General features: G+C 40.4%; 2 protein-coding genes across 2 annotated transcripts; both read right to left on the bottom strand.

Moving 5' to 3' along the window:
• Positions 1-188: 188 nt before the first annotated feature.
• Positions 189-4,808, bottom strand: LOC307020042 (uncharacterized protein). Its single transcript, XM_079651132.1, has 4 exons — positions 4,472-4,808; positions 4,154-4,215; positions 2,950-3,043; positions 189-2,846 (listed from the first exon to the last, which is right to left on the bottom strand). The coding sequence occupies exons 1-4, from the start codon at positions 4,677-4,679 to the stop codon at positions 1,867-1,869; spliced, it is 1,344 nt and encodes a 447-aa protein (XP_079507258.1). The 5' UTR covers positions 4,680-4,808; the 3' UTR covers positions 189-1,866.
• A 1,882-nt stretch (positions 4,809-6,690) lies between these two features.
• LOC307017662 (uncharacterized protein) lies at positions 6,691-18,656 on the bottom strand. Its single transcript, XM_079647342.1, has 4 exons — positions 18,131-18,656; positions 15,102-15,662; positions 12,260-12,979; positions 6,691-11,689 (listed from the first exon to the last, which is right to left on the bottom strand). Exons 1-4 carry the CDS (start codon positions 18,480-18,482, stop codon positions 10,953-10,955), a joined length of 2,370 nt encoding a protein of 789 aa, XP_079503468.1. The 5' UTR covers positions 18,483-18,656; the 3' UTR covers positions 6,691-10,952.
• Positions 18,657-18,756: the final 100 nt, after the last annotated feature.

Genomic DNA, 18,756 nt, shown 5'->3' with positions numbered 1-18,756 from the left:
CTTTTTGGCATCAAATAGACCAACAAAGTAACAGTATGTAAACGGTTAAGAATTGAATCGAGAATTGTTGTTTCAGCCCTGGTTTTTAAAGTGAATGATATTAAACAAGAACAAAATGACCTGATAATGAAAAACTGTGAAGAAAATCCAGCTTCTGATTTAAATATCTAAATCATAACAAAGAGTAATTCATTTTCAGGATACGTTTTATGGAAAATGCAGTTCAATAGACAGGCAGGTTTTTTTTTTTACATCAAATCATAAAACTTGAGAGGTTCTCAGGTTTCACTGGGGAGAGTTTACGGGACGATGTTGAGCATGTTGTGCTTCTACAGTTTGATGAAGTAAGGCATATTTCTACATGAGGAGAGAAGACAAACTGTGAAGATCAGTACACGTGTTACTGCAGGTTTATTTTATATGTGTTACTTTATATTTCAGACGTAGTTTTTTGGGATTTCTAGCTTTGCAGGTGCCTTTGAAATATTGACTTGTGTGAATTCTGTTGAGGGTGCAACTTTAATAATTATAAGTATTTTAGAAAACAAGCAAACATCTTTAAAATCCATCCAGAAGGATTTTGCATAGTAGAATATGCATTAATATACAAAGTCTGTGAGCAATGTCAGAAGTTAAAATCCCAAACAAAGAAGCTCACTGACTTTTGGTTTGGTTTTAGGGTTCATCCAGTCTCATTTCACCTGAGCAACATCAGCTGAGAGTGGTGCAGTGATGACGTCGTTTTGTAGAACAAACCGGAAGTTTTAGATTCAAATTTGTACATTGGGTTTCGAAATATTGCCGGAAAAAAAGGTCTATGGCAAACACACGTTTATGATACCTACACTTTTCGGTCAGCAGGAGAATCTGCACACATTACCTCCACTGTTTTTTATTTAAGTGTAAAGGCAATTGCCAGAAATAAAGAGCTAACTTTAAGCTATAAAGGAACTGCATCACTGTCCCATGACTTCGAGTCACCACCGTTAAGCTAAAGGTGGCTAATGTTCGGCGTCATGATGTTAGCAGTCTCTCTTATACCTCATTCACAACAACGGTGTTTCAGGGCTGGTTCGGAGTTGGAGCTTGAAAAGCACCTGGTTTTCCTGTTCACACCGCAGCGGAGCAGCCTCTTAGCTCCGGAATCTAGTTTGTTTCGAGCACCAGAAAATTGTCCGGCCAGAGCAAAAGCACCACATACGTCACGCTTACGTCGAGGCGGGGGCAGGGGCAGGGGCGGGATCAACTCCTGAACAACAACAAAAAGCCAGCGTTGTATCCAGTTTGTACACAACGATGGAGAAAGTTAACAAGCAGCAGTGGTCCACTGAAGAGACCAGCTACCTACTGGGAATCTGGTCTTCTGAAGAGGTACAGAGGAAGCTGGAGCACAATCGGCCATTGTTGTTGTTGTCGGTGTCAGCTGTGAGGGGTTTCCGCGCGGTTTGGCTTTATGAAGCAGGCACGCAAACGGTTACGTCATGACGCAAACAATGACGCAATGACGCAGCACCAGTCGGACTCTGGGCGGTGTGAAAAGAGCTCGAGCTAAACCGAAGAACCGGTTCTGAACCTCAAAAGCTCTAGCACGGAGCTTGAAGCGGAGCTGCGTTGGTGTGAATGAGGTATTAGCCGCCTGTTAGCACCTGCTGTTTTTAAGTCACGTAAAAGCTTCAGACGTTCACCAGCTGGGCGTTATCTGACTTATATTATGTCGTAGAACAAAACGTGAACATCTCTTTAGCTTGTGTTAACCACGGACCTTATTTCAGCCATATAACCCCAAATACGATCAAAAAACGTTGATTACAGGTGGAGAGAACCAGAAATGTCCAGGTTTTGCACCACTCGATACGTGGCTCCACCTCAGCTGTATGTGTGGATGATTCTGTGGCGTTTCAAATGGTGCATCAGGATGAATGTCTTCCCGCAGAGCGAGCAGCTGTAGGGCCGCTCCCCGCTGTGTGTGCGCTGGTGGACCCTCAGGCTGCTCTGCTGCGTGAACCTCTTCCCACACTGACCGCAACCGTACGGCTTCTCGCCCGTGTGTGTCCGGTGGTGGATGTTGAGGTGGGACGAGCACTGGAAGCTCTTCCCACACACCGTGCACCAGAACGTGCGCTTCCTCTTGTGGCTTTGCTGGTGCAGCTTGAACTGGTGCAGACGGCCGAAGGTCTTCCCGCAGTGCGAGCAGGAGAATCCCCGAGTCGATCCGGAGAAAGACCTGTGGGACGAGGGAGGGTGGAAGCTGCCTGTTTGGACGTGAGAGTGACTTACGACCGGTCTATCTGAGGCGGCACTCTCCCTATCGGAGTGTTCATCTGGATGTGAGGGGTTTCTCTGCGGACCTCCCTGAGGTCTGGGTTGAAAACCGGAAGACTGTGGACCATCCTTCTGAAACTCACTGTTGTACATCCCATTACACGGCCTCTGAGTGCTAGCAGCCTTGGTTGAACCCACATCAGAATGGTCCGGAAAGGTGTTGGAGTATTCCTCGACCACACTAGAAAAGTCAGGGAAACCTGCATCAATGTCGTCGCCTTCAATGATGGAGGACCAGAGCTGGGAGTCTCTCTCATCCAAGGAAAAGTCAGCGGCAAGTGGAGTCTGCTTGGCTGCGCCGTGCTGGCACCCGTCCTGACTAAATCCTGAGCGGTCCTCCTGCTTCTCCGTCTTCACCGTGAACTGAAGGCCACTGATGTCTCCTGCATGCGCTGCAGAGTTATACAAGTCACTGAACTCTGATGATTTTCTTGTGCCGCCCTCCGAGAGGTTTAACTGACGGTCCTCCTCCAGCTGCTGGCCCTCTGGAGCGTTAGCTGGACGGCGGTATTGACCAGCAGAACCTGCAGATGAAAGGAGAACTCATGAGGCATTGTGTGAATAATGTGAGCATTAATGATTATTTTTGGATTTAATTCTTTTACAAAATCCAATTCTTTAACTCACCAATCGGCCTTGCAGATTCACTGATCCACAGCATCTCATCTGGACTTTCTTCTTTAATGGTGAACGAAACTGTGGCTTCGTCAATATCAGGAAACTAGATAAAGAGAAGATGGCTTCAACTTTAATTAAGCTGTAAACACAACATGTAATAACCTTATGAAATGGATTTGATGAACACGTTGGACTATACACTATTTATAAATGGAGCAGACACACTTCAACATTATCTAACTTAATTGACTTGAGATACTTACTACATTCAAATCCTCAGGGAACATGAAACTGCTTTTACTGTTGTTTATCTTTTAAACTGTACATTGTTGACATGTATTTACACTTCTTGTATTTATTTGTTTCTATTATTGCACTATATATATATTGGTATCTTGAGCGCTTTTCTGTATCTTGTCATCTTATGAGCATTTATTTGCTGCCGTGATTATTATTATTATTATCCAATAATCTCCTTTTTTGCACTACACCAATTACTGAAGAAAATATCTGCACGTTAGGTGCTTACATCGCCCATATGTTCAGCAGCTAATCATTCATTCAACCAGTCAGTTTGTAGTTCTGGGACATTTTATCTAGAAAGTGAACCCACTGGTGAGAGCCAGAGCTAATGTTAGGGCTGCTTGATTATGACAAAAATCATAATCACGATTATTTTTGGTCAATAACTGATATCACGATTATTAAAAATGTACTTTAAAACATCTATTTAATTAAAAAGAAAATGTGAACAGTATGTTTTTAACAGTTGATTACCCTGAACTTTAAGTATAATTAAACTGAAAAAAATAAAAAATAATAATAAAATAATATTAGTTTTATTTCGATTACCTTGTTTTCGTAATCGTTGCAAGCCATAATCGTAATTGTGATTAAAATACGATTAATTGCACAGCCCTAGCTAATATACAAATATAGTTTGGAGCCGCTTGTATTCATGATAAGTATGTTCCACACCAGTGTCAGTGCTGCTCAGGTGAAATAAGACATCAATGCTGGGCCTCCTACTTGGTAGACCCGGGCAAAACATTGACTTCAATTAAATACAACCAATAAATAATTTGTCCATATAGGAAAACGAGGGGCTTTTGGGGCCCCTGGTGGCTTTTGGCCCAGAGGTTCATGTACATCTACACAGATATTACTGAGTAATAATGTTGACAAAAACAAGAAATATTAAAACAACACAGACCTTAATATCTGCAGTAGGATGTGGACAGCTCCGCACATCAGTTCCTCTGTCCATGTAGTTTCCTGGTGCAGGTAAAGAAAAATACATTAAAACAAAGTCAAATAAAAAACAATTTTGGATGATTTGCATTAAATTATATCAACAATGTAAGTAATGTAAGAAGATATCAATCCTACAGAGGTGCCTTGTTCTTATTTCTCTTCAGTTGTACTGTATCATAAAGCGTGTATCATGTTGTACACTACTACATTAATATGCATAATACATGAGTTGACAGGAGTAGTAATTAGCAGCATTATTAGTCATAGAGCCTCTCACCAAACCCCCGCTGCAGCTGACCTCTCTTGTTTTCCATCATCAGTAATTTCCTCTTCAGTAACTCATTCTCGTTTTGCTTTCGAGATATTTCCAGATGCAGAAACGCACATTTGTCATCGACTAGTTTGGATATTTCTGCCACAGCTGCTTTCACCAAAACCTCCATTATAGAAGATAACTGGGTTTGAAAGGGAATGCACGTCGCCATGCTGATTCATGTAAGGTAATATATAAGGGTAAAATATAAGAAATACGTATTCAAACGCAATGGTTTTTATAAAAAAATGCGAAAAACAACCGACGCACTAAGATGTTACATCCCTCTGTTTTAGCTAGCTGGAGCTTTGCTTCCGTGTGGCTGAACCTCTACCGTAAAGTCCCGAGGAGAGGCGCGGAGGGATACCAAACAAAAAGGAAGTGTAGAACCAGAGGTGGAGAAGTACTCAGATAGTGTACTTGAGTAAAAGTAGAAGTACCAGAGTGTAGGAATACTCTGTTACAGTAAAAGTCCTGCATTCAAAATGTTACTCAAGTAAAAGGAGAAAAGTACGAGCATCAAAATAAACTTACTAAAGTAAAAGTAGTCATTCTGCAGATTGGTCCTGGTTATAATTATTGATGCATCAAAGCTGGTAAAGGTGCAGCTAGCTTTAATGACTTTGTATAGGCTACTGCAGGGTAGCTTGTGAATTTACTCCAGGTGGAGCTAAAGTCTGATTTAAGAGTTGACTAATTTCACATCATCACAAGTAAATAAAGGTACACAATAAATGTAGTGGAGTAAAAGTACAATATTTACCTCTGAATTGTAGAGGAGCAGGTGGTACTAAATAGCATAAAATTGAAATACTCAAGTAAAGTATTGTGTAGTATTGTACTTAAGTACAATATTTGAGTAAATCTACTTAGTTACTTGCCACCTCTGGTTTACACATACAGTACGAGGAATTTGCCTTGGTGTACATGGTGCATACATAAACACAGGTAAAGAAACAATTACAAACTATATTTATTTTTTAACAATATACATTAAGATATAGAAAATTACTTAAAGGAAATCTGGATACAACCAAAAAACTTTGCAAAGTTCTCAGAATATATAAAAAGAAATATGTGCAGTATTGTTAACGAAAGTTGAAAGTAGATACTAAGAGAGGTAGCTTTACAAATGTGCAAAATATTCAAAGGGGTTGTGTAGAACTGGCGATCCTTAAATTAGATAAATAAGAACAAGATATTGTTTACAAAGTGTGCATTCATGTAATGCATACAGTCTATATAAAAAGGTAGTTCTGTTTCATTGCAAACTTAAAAGTGACTTACCTTAAAGTGGACCTATCATGCTATATTTGAATAATATAGTGTAGGACCATACCTATATAAGGCATATTTATACTTTTTATTTTTCAAAATACCAAAGAGATCATGCATTTTAGCCATTCCTCATTTCGCTCAATTTAACACTGTCTTTGCATGGGCTGATTCTGTGAGAACAGCACCATCTACAGGCCTGGCATATGTACTACAGCGTCTCCAGCGCTTTCGAACGACAATGTCCGTGGCTGTCTCCTCCTGATTGGTGGAGTTGGCCCAATAGCCGTAGCGCCACTTCTGTGACGTCATAGAAGTGTTCAAATCTGGATCAGTCTGCATCAGATCCGTTGCAGCCCCTTTTTAAGAGATTTGGGTATGGAGGAAAATAGAGAGGGTTGTGAATTCTGACACTTGGTGAGTTGAGGTTGAAGATTTGCAGGTCTCCCTTGAAAAAGAGATTGTTGATCTCAATGGGATTTTCACCTGGTTAAATAAAGGCTACTAACAAACAAGGAATATCTTTTTGGGAGATATTAGCTCTGCCCTCTGGTAGGTACATTTATTCAAAACACCAAAGTGCTGGTCTATTAAAAATAGAAGTTCACACGAAAAGTAGGCCTTCATTTTTCTTTGTGGTTCTTTTTCCCCTTACATGTCCGTACCAAAAGCTACTACCAAGTCTTAATTAGAGCTGTAAGGATTAGTTGTTATCAATAAGGTGATGTGCAAAACCACTATTTTGATAATCAATTCATCCTTTCAGTAAGTTTTGTCAAGCCTGGAAATGGAAATATGATATAAATTAGGGGTCCATATTGTGTCCTTTTCGGTTTAGTGGGGATAAAATAAAAACACACTTTTCGATGATGACTGCAAGTGAAGACCAGGAAGTTGTTCAGGAAAGATTTAACATAGAAAAATCCTTTATTTTCACTGTTCAACAAACATCAAAATAACTAGTGCCAGACATAAGAGTGCCAGACTCCACACTTCGATTGAAATGTATAACAAAAAATACATTACATGTGTATCTTTTCAAACGTGTTCTAACAGCCTGTATAATGTGCTTGAGTTATGCAGAAATCTTACTACAATTGGCAGTCTGATTGAAAATATTGATCTGTAAACACTCTTTAAACTTCAATAAAAAGAGTAATAGTGCAGTGGACGGGTCGGGGATTTCAGCATGTAAAAAAAAGAAGGCACACATCATACTGTCCTTTTCAAATGATAGTTGTTTGATGTGCTTAATGCTTAACACTTTCATTTGTTCTCACTGATAGGAAAATGTCAGGAAACCATGGCATATTTGATAAATGCCAATAAATGATCAATAAAATGTTATACAATTATAGAAGAGCCTCAAATTGTATGACTCAAATGCTTGATGACTAAAGAGACATGCGTTACACTTAATGCTTCTTTATAAATAATGCAAGTTTAGTGCATATGATTTAACCCTAACATATCTGTCCCTTCCCTTTCTTCAAAAACACTTTGAAACTTACGGAGCCCCCCTGGTGACATTGGTGAGAAAAATATTAATACTTGGCCACGTATTAATAATGCGTGGCCACAAATTAGTTATTATGTTCCCACTAATTAGTATTATGTTCCCAGGAATTAGTTATTTTGTTCCCACAAATTAGTTATTATGTTCCCACTAATTAGTATTATGTTCCCACAAATTAGTTATTATGTTCCCACAAATTAGTTATTATGTTCCCACAAATTAGTAATGCGTTGCCACACAATAATTAGTTATTATGTTCCCACTAATTAGTATTATGTTCCCAGGAATTAGTTATTTTGTTCCCACAAATTAGTTATTATGTTCCCACTAATTAGTATTATGTTCCCACAAATTAGTTATTATGTTCCCACAAATTAGTTATTATGTTCCCACAAATTAGTAATGCGTTGCCACACAATAATTATTGAGCTCTGTAATGAGGTACGTAGAGCCACGTATTAATAATGCGTGGCCACAAATTAGTTATTAGGTTCGCATTAGTAATTCGTGGGAACACAATAATTATTACGCAATAACTAAATCCAGATAGTCTAGAAACTGATGACTGAGTGACAACACTACAGATGTAGCACCTAATTTCAGACAGTTTGAAACGCGAGTGGCCGGCACGGGGTCTGCTCTCGCTAAAAGGAAAACCTCCAGCGTGACTTGAGACCGCCCCCTTGATAAATACATTTAATTATAATGAAGCCAGCTGCAATGGATCATGGACTCTGATACAGTACGGTAGATTTATGTCTGATAGGCTACTACTGTATGGCGGATCTTTGTTAAGATCCATATGTCACGGATAGGATCATACTATGTGCTAAATAAGAGACATGTAATCATTTAGGCTACAAAACGTCACCATGTTTTTATTTAACAAAATAATGTTGGTTAGTCCACAACTACTGTACAAAAAATATCAGGAAGCCGAACGGGAGGAAATGCTCTCGATTTTTAATTCTAATTTAATCATCATCTTCACCACGATCATTTATGTTTATGTTCACCGAATTGACATGAAAGCACTGACAAATATGAATATACTGTAGTCAACTTAATTAAAACGTTACTAACGTGCCTAAACTCAGTAATTCACTAAAAACATTTATATTTTAATGGAGCCTCGTCAGGCAGATCAGGGTCCCGACGCGTAGCGGAGGGATCTTGAGTTTCCTCATTACAGAGCTCCATAATTATTGTGTGGCAACGCATTACTAATTCGTGGGAACATAATAACTAATTTGTGGCCACGCATTATTAATACGTGGCCACGTATTAATATTTTTCTCACCAATGTCACCAGGGGGGCTCCGTAGAAACTTGCCTTTTAAAGATTAAACTAAACCAATATGAAGCAGACATTATTGAGATACCTTTACATGCTGCTTCAAAGGTCAACTGAATGTGAGGTGTACAAGATGTTGTTGTATGAGGTTTGTTTTGGTAAAGTAAAGACACAACTGTCCACCACATAAGCAACTTTTTAAAGAATAATAATCTTATTATATACTCCAGAAAATAAATACTAAATATATTTTAGATTCAGTATACTAGTGTGAAACCACGTACAATATATTTTATCAAGGCTTAAAGAAACTGGCATTCAAAATCAGAATAGAGAATAAACCTGTATCTTAGTCGAAATGCCAAATCAATTAACTTAAAGTTTTTGTTCTGATACAGCCAAACTCCACTTAAAACCGCTCATACAAAAGTGTGTATTATTATCTTAAGATGAAAAATAAGATTAGCCAAGTTTATCCTGGGAAAAAAAAACATGTTGAATTTCTAAACAGGATATTCAGTTACAGAGCAAATGGTTTTCCCTTTACTTATTTTTAAGTAAATGTAATTAAATGGAACATTACAGTGTGCGTTTAGAAGAGGGCGTGGTTAGTTTAGTTTGAAAAGACCAAAAATAAAAAAGGCAAAAACAACAAAATTTCAACTTTACCTTTAACTTAACGTGTGACTGTTATCACGATTTGAAACAAAGACACAATTTGTAAAAAATAATCCAGTAAAAAAAATCGGTAAAGTGAAACTAGATATCAGATGGGGTTTCACCAACTAATCGACTAGTCGACTAGTCGACTACCTTTACCACTAGTCGGCGCTGTAGGCCCTAGTCGACTAGTCGTGAAAAAAATTGAGGTTAACGAGGTGCTGCAAAATGCTCCAAAACACGTCCGACATTCTTATGTATGGCAGTACTTCAACGAAGATGTAACCAACTCCACAGTGAAGTGTCAGTTGTGTACAGCTGTACTGAAGTACAATACAAATGCATCTGCTATGCGAAACCATCTGAAGATGAGACACCCGCTGCCGACAGCTAGCACTAGCAGTAATGCTAGCACCAGTGAGCAACGGACCGGCGTCAGCACTGAACAGAGGCAGACGAACAGCAAGAAAACACGGGTCAACAGTGATGCGGATGATGAGCTACGGGATTACTGCCAGCGGACACCGCATATCCCCACAATGGATAATCCACTGGAGTGGTGGGCAGAAAACGTGCACCGCTTCCCCCGCTTTCGAGGAGCTACTTGGCTATTCCAGCCACAAGCACCCCGAGTGAGAGGGTTTTTTCCCTGGCAGGCAACACTGTCACCCGAAAGCGGTCAAGCCTCCTTCCCTCATATGTCGATGCTTTGGTGTTCAAACCAAAAATATGGAAAGGTGGACGTTATCGTGGAGGACAGCGAATAAAGTGTTGCGCACTGGATTTACGTGGCATTTATGTAAACAAGAGTTTTTTGCTGTCGATTTTGGTGAGTCCAGTTACTGTTTGTTATTTACTCAGCCATGTAACACAAATTAAAATGCAGTGTTTAATGTTACTGTATGAGTTCCAATATAAAATACAGTTGTACACCTCTCTTTATGTTTCTTTATTATGACGTAACGACTAGTCGTCTACTATTTTGAAAAATGTGTCGACTAGTAAATATTGGTAGTTGTGAAACCCCTAGATATCAGTCCAAGTGACAGAACATATGGGAGGTTTCATTCAAACCGGTAATGCTTGACATTGTTTGGTTCCTCTGTGCAGGGATTACAGTAAGTCATTAGCCGGCTCCAATAAGATAGGAGTAATGTAGGTACAAACAAAAAGGAAAACATTTAGTGCAAAATATCAGGAATACAGATTGATCCTTGCTGCCATGAGACCGTACTTAACAAATAATGCAAATAGAAAACGAAAAGCTCTTCAATCTTCTGCTTTAACTTTGGTCAAGTATTTCTTTAAAAATCATATTGACCTATATATTAAACTAATTTGTAGGGCTGCCCCCAAATAGTCGACTAATTAAAGTCTTAATCGAACAATTTTTAATTAGTCGAGTAGTTGAAAAAAAAGCTCCATGTACGCGTCAGCCGGAAACCCTCAGACTTCGTTCAGAGCGGAGCCTGGTCTTTCAGGTCGGGCAGGACATCTAAAGTGTGGATATTTCTGAGCGAGTCAAGGAAGATATTTTCCGTGTTTCCGTTTCCTCTGTAGTGTGTATCGGGTTGTATTCAAATATGAATAATATCTGTAATATTATAATTAATCGATTAGAAAAATCTTTAGTCGGGGGCAGCCCTACTAATGTGTGCCACTGGTTACGTATGGATGTGATGAAGCTTGTTGCGTATCATTTATTCTACATGTAGCTTCAGGTGCAGCTTCAGGGTGCTCATCTGATTGAAAACCTTCCCACATATGGTGCAGCTGAAGGATTGCTCTGTGACGCTTTGACACGGGTGTCTCTGGAACAGACTGAAACTATGAAAGCTCTGCCCACAACTGGAGCATATAAAGCAGTTTTGTCTGCTCGGGTCTCCATCTGAGATATTAAACTCACACACACCTCCCTCCTGAGTCCTGTCCCTCACGGCTGTGTACTCACTCACAGCCTCTTGATCAACGTGTTGATCCTGCAGCTCTGGAACTAAGGACATGTCCGTGTTCCTTGAATGCATCATTGAATACTGATCATTGTGCATCATCTCTCCCTTCTCTTTGGCACCTAGAAAAGGCAGATCGCTGACTTGTGGCGTGTATTCCTGCTGCTCAGGACTGAGGTGATACTTGTCACGCAGAAGTACACACACAGTTTGTTCCTCATCACTGCTCTGCTCCATCCCAGATGTCCACAGCTGGCTCTGCTCCGTTGCTCCGGTGCTGTTGTGACTCAGAGGGTGATAATCCTCCCCGTTGGGCTCCAGCTTCACCGTCACCGTTTGCTCTCCGGCGGCCTCTCTGTACGTGATGGTCGGCTCCTGTCCCTCTGGTTCTGCCGGGCCGGTTCTTGGTTCTGCGAGGTTCTTCAGCGTCTGATTGTCCGGCATCGTGAGCATCAGGTGATGTGGCTCCAGCATGTCTGAGCTCTCCCCTTTTCAGGAAGAAAAAAAAAAGCAGAAGAATGTAATTAGCAAATCGTTTATGAAAGATAATTGTTTTTGTTTTGCTTTTATCTGCAGCAGTGGTGCCTGTGGATATTTATGCAATGTATTTTTTTTTTTTATATAAATGGGTTTCATTATTTTTAAGACTGTCACGGCTCCGGAAACAATGAAAATTAAATACTTTTTTTTTTTTTAAATGGATCACCTGTGTATAACATTTTGAGGTAGTCAATGTTTTGGTCGCTGTCTGTTTCGCTTTTTGTCAAAAATGCTAGATTTGAATATTTACTGATCTTCCCTGTTATATTAGGAATGTATATACATGTGTTTTCTTCAATAAACTAAATCTAAACATTTTGCATTTGGTGCAAACAAGCACATTTAATATAGTAACTTGGAATTAAGAAGAATTCCAGAAAATAAAAAGTGTGTCTGAAGTCTGACTATTTATGCATTATGAAAAAATACAAAGGTAATAGTTAGGTACGTTTTAATATGAACTAAATACAACGATAAAGCTTTTAATACGTTTGTAACACGTTTGGCAAACATCTTACCGTTCCTGTGCGTCTTCATGTGGCCCTTCAGGCTGCTCTTCTGATTGAAGCACCTCCCGCAGATCTGGCACCCGTACGGCTTCTCCCCGGTGTGAATCCGTAAATGTCTGTCAAGATGGCCGACGCGCTCGAAGTCCTTCCCGCAGAACGAGCAGACGAAGCACTTCTTTGGTTTGATCACCTGAAACAGCCGGCTTCCTCTCTGGTGATTCAGCGCGGCTCCATGCATCCCTCCTTCCCCCGGAATCATGAGCGAGTCTGAGGAGGCGTAAGGTGTTTGGGACACCATGTTGTTCTTGAGCTCTCCGTACGGCTTCCCTGGAAAGGAGAAGGAGCTGCAAGACGCCTCGACGGATGGAGGCAGTAACTGAGCTAACCCCGGGAAGGAAGCCATGCTGTGAAACTCCGAGCTGCTGATCTCTGTGCTGCCGGACATCCACTGCTGGCTCTCCCTCTCAAAAGCTGAGACGTTCTCACTGAGGTCGTCTCCTTCTTCCCTCGCCCTCTCGTTTCCTCCATGAAGAAACAGTGTTTGTGCTGTGTGCTCCTCTGCAGGCTCAGATTTGACAGGTGTGGTGAGAATGTCCTCATTCTTAGGTAGGACATCTGCAGCTTTCACCTGGATCTCCTCTTTGGTTTGAAGAGGATCAGCACATGGGTTCACCGCAGGAATCTGCTTCTGTTCCTTCACATCGATCTCCTCTGGTGTCGGCAGAATACCTGGTGAAGTGAGAAGAAGTCAACATGCGCACCTTTTGCTTCCACATCTAAAAAACATCTACCTTTTTACCATCACAGTTCAAACATGTGATGTGCAAATGTTACAGTATGAGGGTCATGCTATCCAAATGTAACAGTTTATAAACAACAACATCCCTTATCTTTTATAAAAACTTCCTAATTTGATATAACTTTTATGAAGAGTACAACGATGCATAGACTAAAATACTAGACTGTCAAAAGTAATTTTAAAAAAAGGGATTTCCTGCTGTTTTCCAAAATGATCTGATCTTAATTCACATTGAAATAACTCTAACGTTGTATAGACCAAACGATGAATTCATAAACAGAGACAACAGTCTGCAGATTTAAGGATCATGAATATAATCTTCAGTTAAAGCCGTGGCTTCAAATACACTGAACAAAAATATAAACGCAACACTTTTGTTTTTGCTCCCATTTTTCATGAGATGAACTCAAAGATCTAAAACATTTTCTAAATACACAAAATAACCATTTTTCTCAAATATTGTTCAGAAATCAGAAAAAATCTGTGATAGTGAGCACTTCTCCTTTGCCGAGATAATCCATCCCACCTCACAGGTGTGGCATATCAAGATGCTGATTAGACAGCATGACTATTGCACAGGTGTGCCTTAGGCTGGCCACAATAAAAGGCCACTCTGAAACGTGCAGTTTTGCTTTATTGGGGGGGTCTGGGGGGGTCCGAAAACCAGTCAGTTTAACCCTAACCCTAACATGTCACCCATTGAGCATGTTTGGGATGCTCTGGATCGGCGTATACGACAGCGTGTTCCAGTTCCTGCCAATATCCAGCAACTTGGCACAGCCATTGAAGAGGACCAACATTCCAAAGGCCACAATCAACAACCTGATCAACTCTATGCGAAGGAGATGGGTGACATGTTAGCGTTAGGGTTTAACGCTAGGGTTTTTGGACCCCCCCAGACCCCCCCAATAAAGCAAAACTGCACGTTTCAGAGTGGCCTTTTATTGTGGCCAGCCTAAGGCACACCTGTGCAATAATCATGCTGTCTAATCAGCATCTTGATATGCCACACCGGTGGGATGGATTATCTCGGCAAAGGAGAAGTGCTCACTATCACAGATTTTTTCTGATTTGTGAACAATATTTGAGAGAAATGGTTATTTTGTGTATGTAGAAAATGTTTTAGATCTTTGAGTTCATCTCATGAAAAATGGGAGCAAAAGCCAAAGTGTTGCGTTTATATTTTTGTTCAGTGTATAAACCAGCCATTTGTTTCTGTCTGAGGTTCTCTATGAACTTCCCTGAGCCAATAACAACACTCCTGTCTTACTGTTCTGTTAAACTGAGATGTGACCCCTGTAATTATTATCCAATGCATTTTGCCCAGGGAAGCAAAGACAGAGCTGTCAGCGAGTAACTCTTCACTCTGCTCTCGCCTAAACCTCAGAGTTTTTCTCTGCTCGCTGTGACACAGAGGAATGTCGCAGCCAGAGACTTCCTGCTGTGAACTGAACCAAAGCCTGGGTCTATAATAACTTCTCCACTTCATTTTCTAAGGTCAGCCACAAATATTTTTGATTGCTATTCAACCGCCCAGGGAAGCATCAGATCAAGTCTTTATGTAATATCAACTTTCAAATGATTAAATAAGTCTTCTATTCCCATTTGAACCACGCATGATCCTAAAATAAATGTTCAATAGGTTTTTCGAGACAATATTGTATTTAGTGCAAACACTCTTTTTAGATAACAACTTTTTTTTTACCTAATATTTTAATTTAACTATTCGTATCGTACACTGAACTGTAACTTTTATTATGTAAGTATATATTGTATATTTATACCTGTGTTATTCAATTTAAGCTTGTTTTGTTTATTTTATTCGCTTTTTAATGACTGTTTTTATAATGTGTTTCCGGTGCACTATGTCTAAATGCTCTTAATGTTTTTCATGTCTGTAAAGTACTTTGAATTGCCTTGTGTTGAAAGGTGCTATATAAATCAACTTGCTTTGCCTTAATCTTTAGATAAGATTTCCGTCACTATTTTAGGTTGTTGGGAAACGGAAGACTTTGATTTTCCCTGCAGCAAGACACCAGGTGTTCTCCTCACATCTCCTGTGGATCTTCATGTGCTCCTTCAGGCTGCACTTCTGGTTGAACCTCCTCCCGCAGACCTCACAGTGGTACGGTTTCTCGCCCGTGTGAATCCTCTTGTGTCTCTCCAGGTGTCCCGACCGCTCAAAGTTTTTCCCGCAGTACGAGCAGATGAAGCCTTTCTTGAGCACCGTCCTCTTCCCCGTCCTCCGCCTCATGGTGTTGAACGAGTTTCGATACTGTCCGTAACTCTGCAGCCCGCGGAGGAACGGGCTCTGCTGAAACCCCCCCGAGCTGCCGCCGCCGCCGGGCGCCACAGAAGACCCGGGGACACACGGTAAGGAGTTTAAATAATGGGAGTTGTTGCATCCTGTTTGTGTTGTCGGCCTCCACGGTGCACTGTCCCTTTCAAACCCAGCTGGTTCTCCTTTCAGAGGCTCAGGATGTCCTCCAGCTCCTTCATTTACTGGTTCACATTTCACCTGCAGCACCTCAGGTGAAGACGGGCTGTTCTGGTCCTTATGAGCGTTCCCCTGTTCAAGCAACGTCCTCTCACCACCAGTGGTATGATGACTGTCTGTGGAAAGGCAAAAAAAGATTCAGAGCAGTATGAGTTTTGAGTTTTAAAGAGGTAGGTCAAATTGTTTGCAACTTATATATATCAATATTTCAATTACTTGTATATAGACTATTCTGCTATATTAGTTCTACTATATTTTATTTACTTGCACTATTTTATGTGTTTTATTGTGTTGCACTGTTGGAGGAGCCTGACCTATGAATGTAATCGTCATAGCTACACTGTAGCTATGTACACATGACAATTAAAGCCTTGAATCTTGTAATGCTTTAAAGTCTTTAAGGGGTGTTCCCTTCCCTCTAGTGTGTTATATGGGTTGGTGTGCATGTGAATGGTCTGCAAAAGCTCTGGGGCCTCATTTATAAACGGGGCGTACGCACAAAAGATGGCGTACGGCAGTTTCTACGCACTGTTTGCGATTTATAAAAAACTAACTTGATGGGAAAACGTGCGGTCCTCCACGCAAACTCTAACCCATGCGTACGCACTAAGCACAAAAACGGGAGGGACGAGAAACTGCGACACCGTTGGCAGAAGGAAGAATGGAGAGAAATATGTGGAAATAATACCATCAATAAAATGTTACTTCTCATTTATCATTTATGAAGAATTCATTTCAAACATTGATTAAAGCCAATCTTAAAATGATTTAACAAACGCCTGTTTGAGTCTCCTCATTGCACACAAAAACATAACTGGGAGAAATAAATAAATACGGAAATGTTATTGATCACCCCTCGATTATGTTCTCTTGTTAAGAAATGTTTTCTCATAAATGATGCGGTAAGCAGGAGGACAGAATGACTTTAAACTGACGCCGTTTTGCATTTCTATAGGTTGTAGATACGAGCATGCTTTTATATACTATCACGTTTAATCATTTTTTATGCCGTTCGCCAATACTTGATAAGTCACTCGTAAAACACAGGAGGTATGGAAACTAAGAACACCACATGTGGTCATTTGTATAGCTAATATAACACAACACATTAGTTGTATTTCCTTTAACTGGTGGATTATGGATATATAGTTGCTGATCGACAGCCACCCCCAGCTGAATCCTGGCCACCCCAAACACCCTCACCACGGGGGCCCAAACTATTTTAGAACATTAATAAAAAAATGTTTAAAGTGGACCTATCATGCTATATTTGAATAATATAAGACCATACCTATATAAGGCATATTTATACTTTTTATTTTTCAAAATACCAAACAGATCATGCATTTTAGCCATTCCTCATTTCGCTCAATTTAACACTGTCTTTGCATGGGCTGATTCTGTGAGAACAGCACCATCTACAGGCCTTGCATATGTACTACAGCGTCTCCAGCGCTTTCCAACGGCAATGTCCGTGGCTGTCTCCTCCTGATTGGTGGAGTTGGCCCAATAGCCGTAGCGCCACTTCTGTGACGTCATAGAAGTGTTCAAATCTGGATCAGTCTGTATCAGATCCGTTGCAGCCCCCTTTTAAGATATTTGGGTATGGAGGAAAATAGAGAGGGTTGTGTTTTCTGACACTTGGTGAGTTCCCTGGAACACCGGGGACACATATTCATGTATACAAGACGTACAAAAGTGCATTTTGCATGATAGCTTACATTTAAGTAACCTTTCATCATTCACAAATAATTAACATTAATATAACGCTATATTGATAATGTACTCACTAAACTTACAATTCATTTAACTAATTTTCTTCCAAAAGGTAATTATCCAAAGCCTCTGTCCCCCCCATAATGCTGAACCTGAACCAGCTTTTCTCCCAACTGAAGGAGGAGAGCAGCATTGTGTTGAATTACATGCCACTTAACATATCTGAAGGGAGACTGGAATACAATATATGTATGTATATCAAAACAAAAAGCTAACATCTCATTTAAATTATACATTGCAAACACAGTATTTTCCCACATATTTAAGTTATATTTATTTGGATTGATGCGTTCGTGTTGAGAATGTTCCATTCAAAAATGTTATTATTAAAAAGGCATTTACACCATAAAAGATGACTATTGAGATCTATTGTCAGGAATGTTAGTCTTGTATGGCCAGAGGGAAGGACCTATAAACACATTTACTACCCAATAGGATTGTGAGGCTGAACCACCTGGAGTAAATCCACAAGCTACCCTGCAGTATACAAAGTCATTCAGACTAGCTGCACCTTTACCAGCTTTGAGAACACTTTAATGATCAATCATTATAAAACACATCATATATATTATTCTGAAATGCACCAATCTGCAGAATGAGTACTTTTACTTTTGGTGCTTTAAGTATATTTTGATAATACTTTTCTCCTTGAGTAACATTTTTGATTGCAGGACTTTTACATGTAACAGAATATTCCTACACTTTGGTACTTCGACCTTTACTTGAGTACAATATCTGAGTACTTTTCCCACCTCTTATCCCTGGCTAAAATCCACACAGTGAATAAAGTGTGTTTTGTGTGATTTACCCTCTCCTTTCTGGGTGTCAGGTCTCTGGGTGTCTCCTCTCAGGGTGTCTCCTCTCAGGGTGTCAGGAGGTCTCATGGTCACACTCCCCTGCAGGGTGTCATGTCTCTGGGTCACACACCCCTGCAGGGTGTCATGTCTCTGGGTCACACACCCCTGCATGGTCCTCAGCTCGCTGTGCAGAACTTGGATGTTGCTCTTCAGCTTCTTGATCTCATTTTCTCGCTGACACATTTCCAGCCTCACCACCACCATGTCATCCTCCACCAATTTGGAGATCTCTGCCACGGCTGCTTTGGACAAGACATCGATTATGGAGGCAAGCTGAGCCCGAAGAGCAACGCTAGTAAACATTGTGATTTAAAAAGAAAACAAGCCGACAAAGTGTCAGGGAAGCCTGAAGTTGAAACAAGAGAAGTGAGTGTAATTACGTCGGGATGGCTAACAGAAACGGGCCATTTCTGAAGCAGATAACCGTATATAAACGGCAGCTATTTAGGGCTTAAATGTGCAGCTAACAGCAGCAGCTAATTGCTACAAAGAATAAACACAAGCGCTCGCTTTACGGAAGTGATGACATAAATACCGTAAAACCAGGCGGAGATGCGCAACGTATATTACCGAGGCA

Source organism: Notothenia rossii (assembly GCF_949606895.1).
Source record: "Notothenia rossii genome assembly, chromosome: 9".
NCBI classification, from domain to species: domain Eukaryota; kingdom Metazoa; phylum Chordata; class Actinopteri; order Perciformes; family Nototheniidae; genus Notothenia; species Notothenia rossii.
Note: the sequence above shows the minus strand (reverse complement) of the source record. Positions and strands in the feature narration are given on the sequence as shown.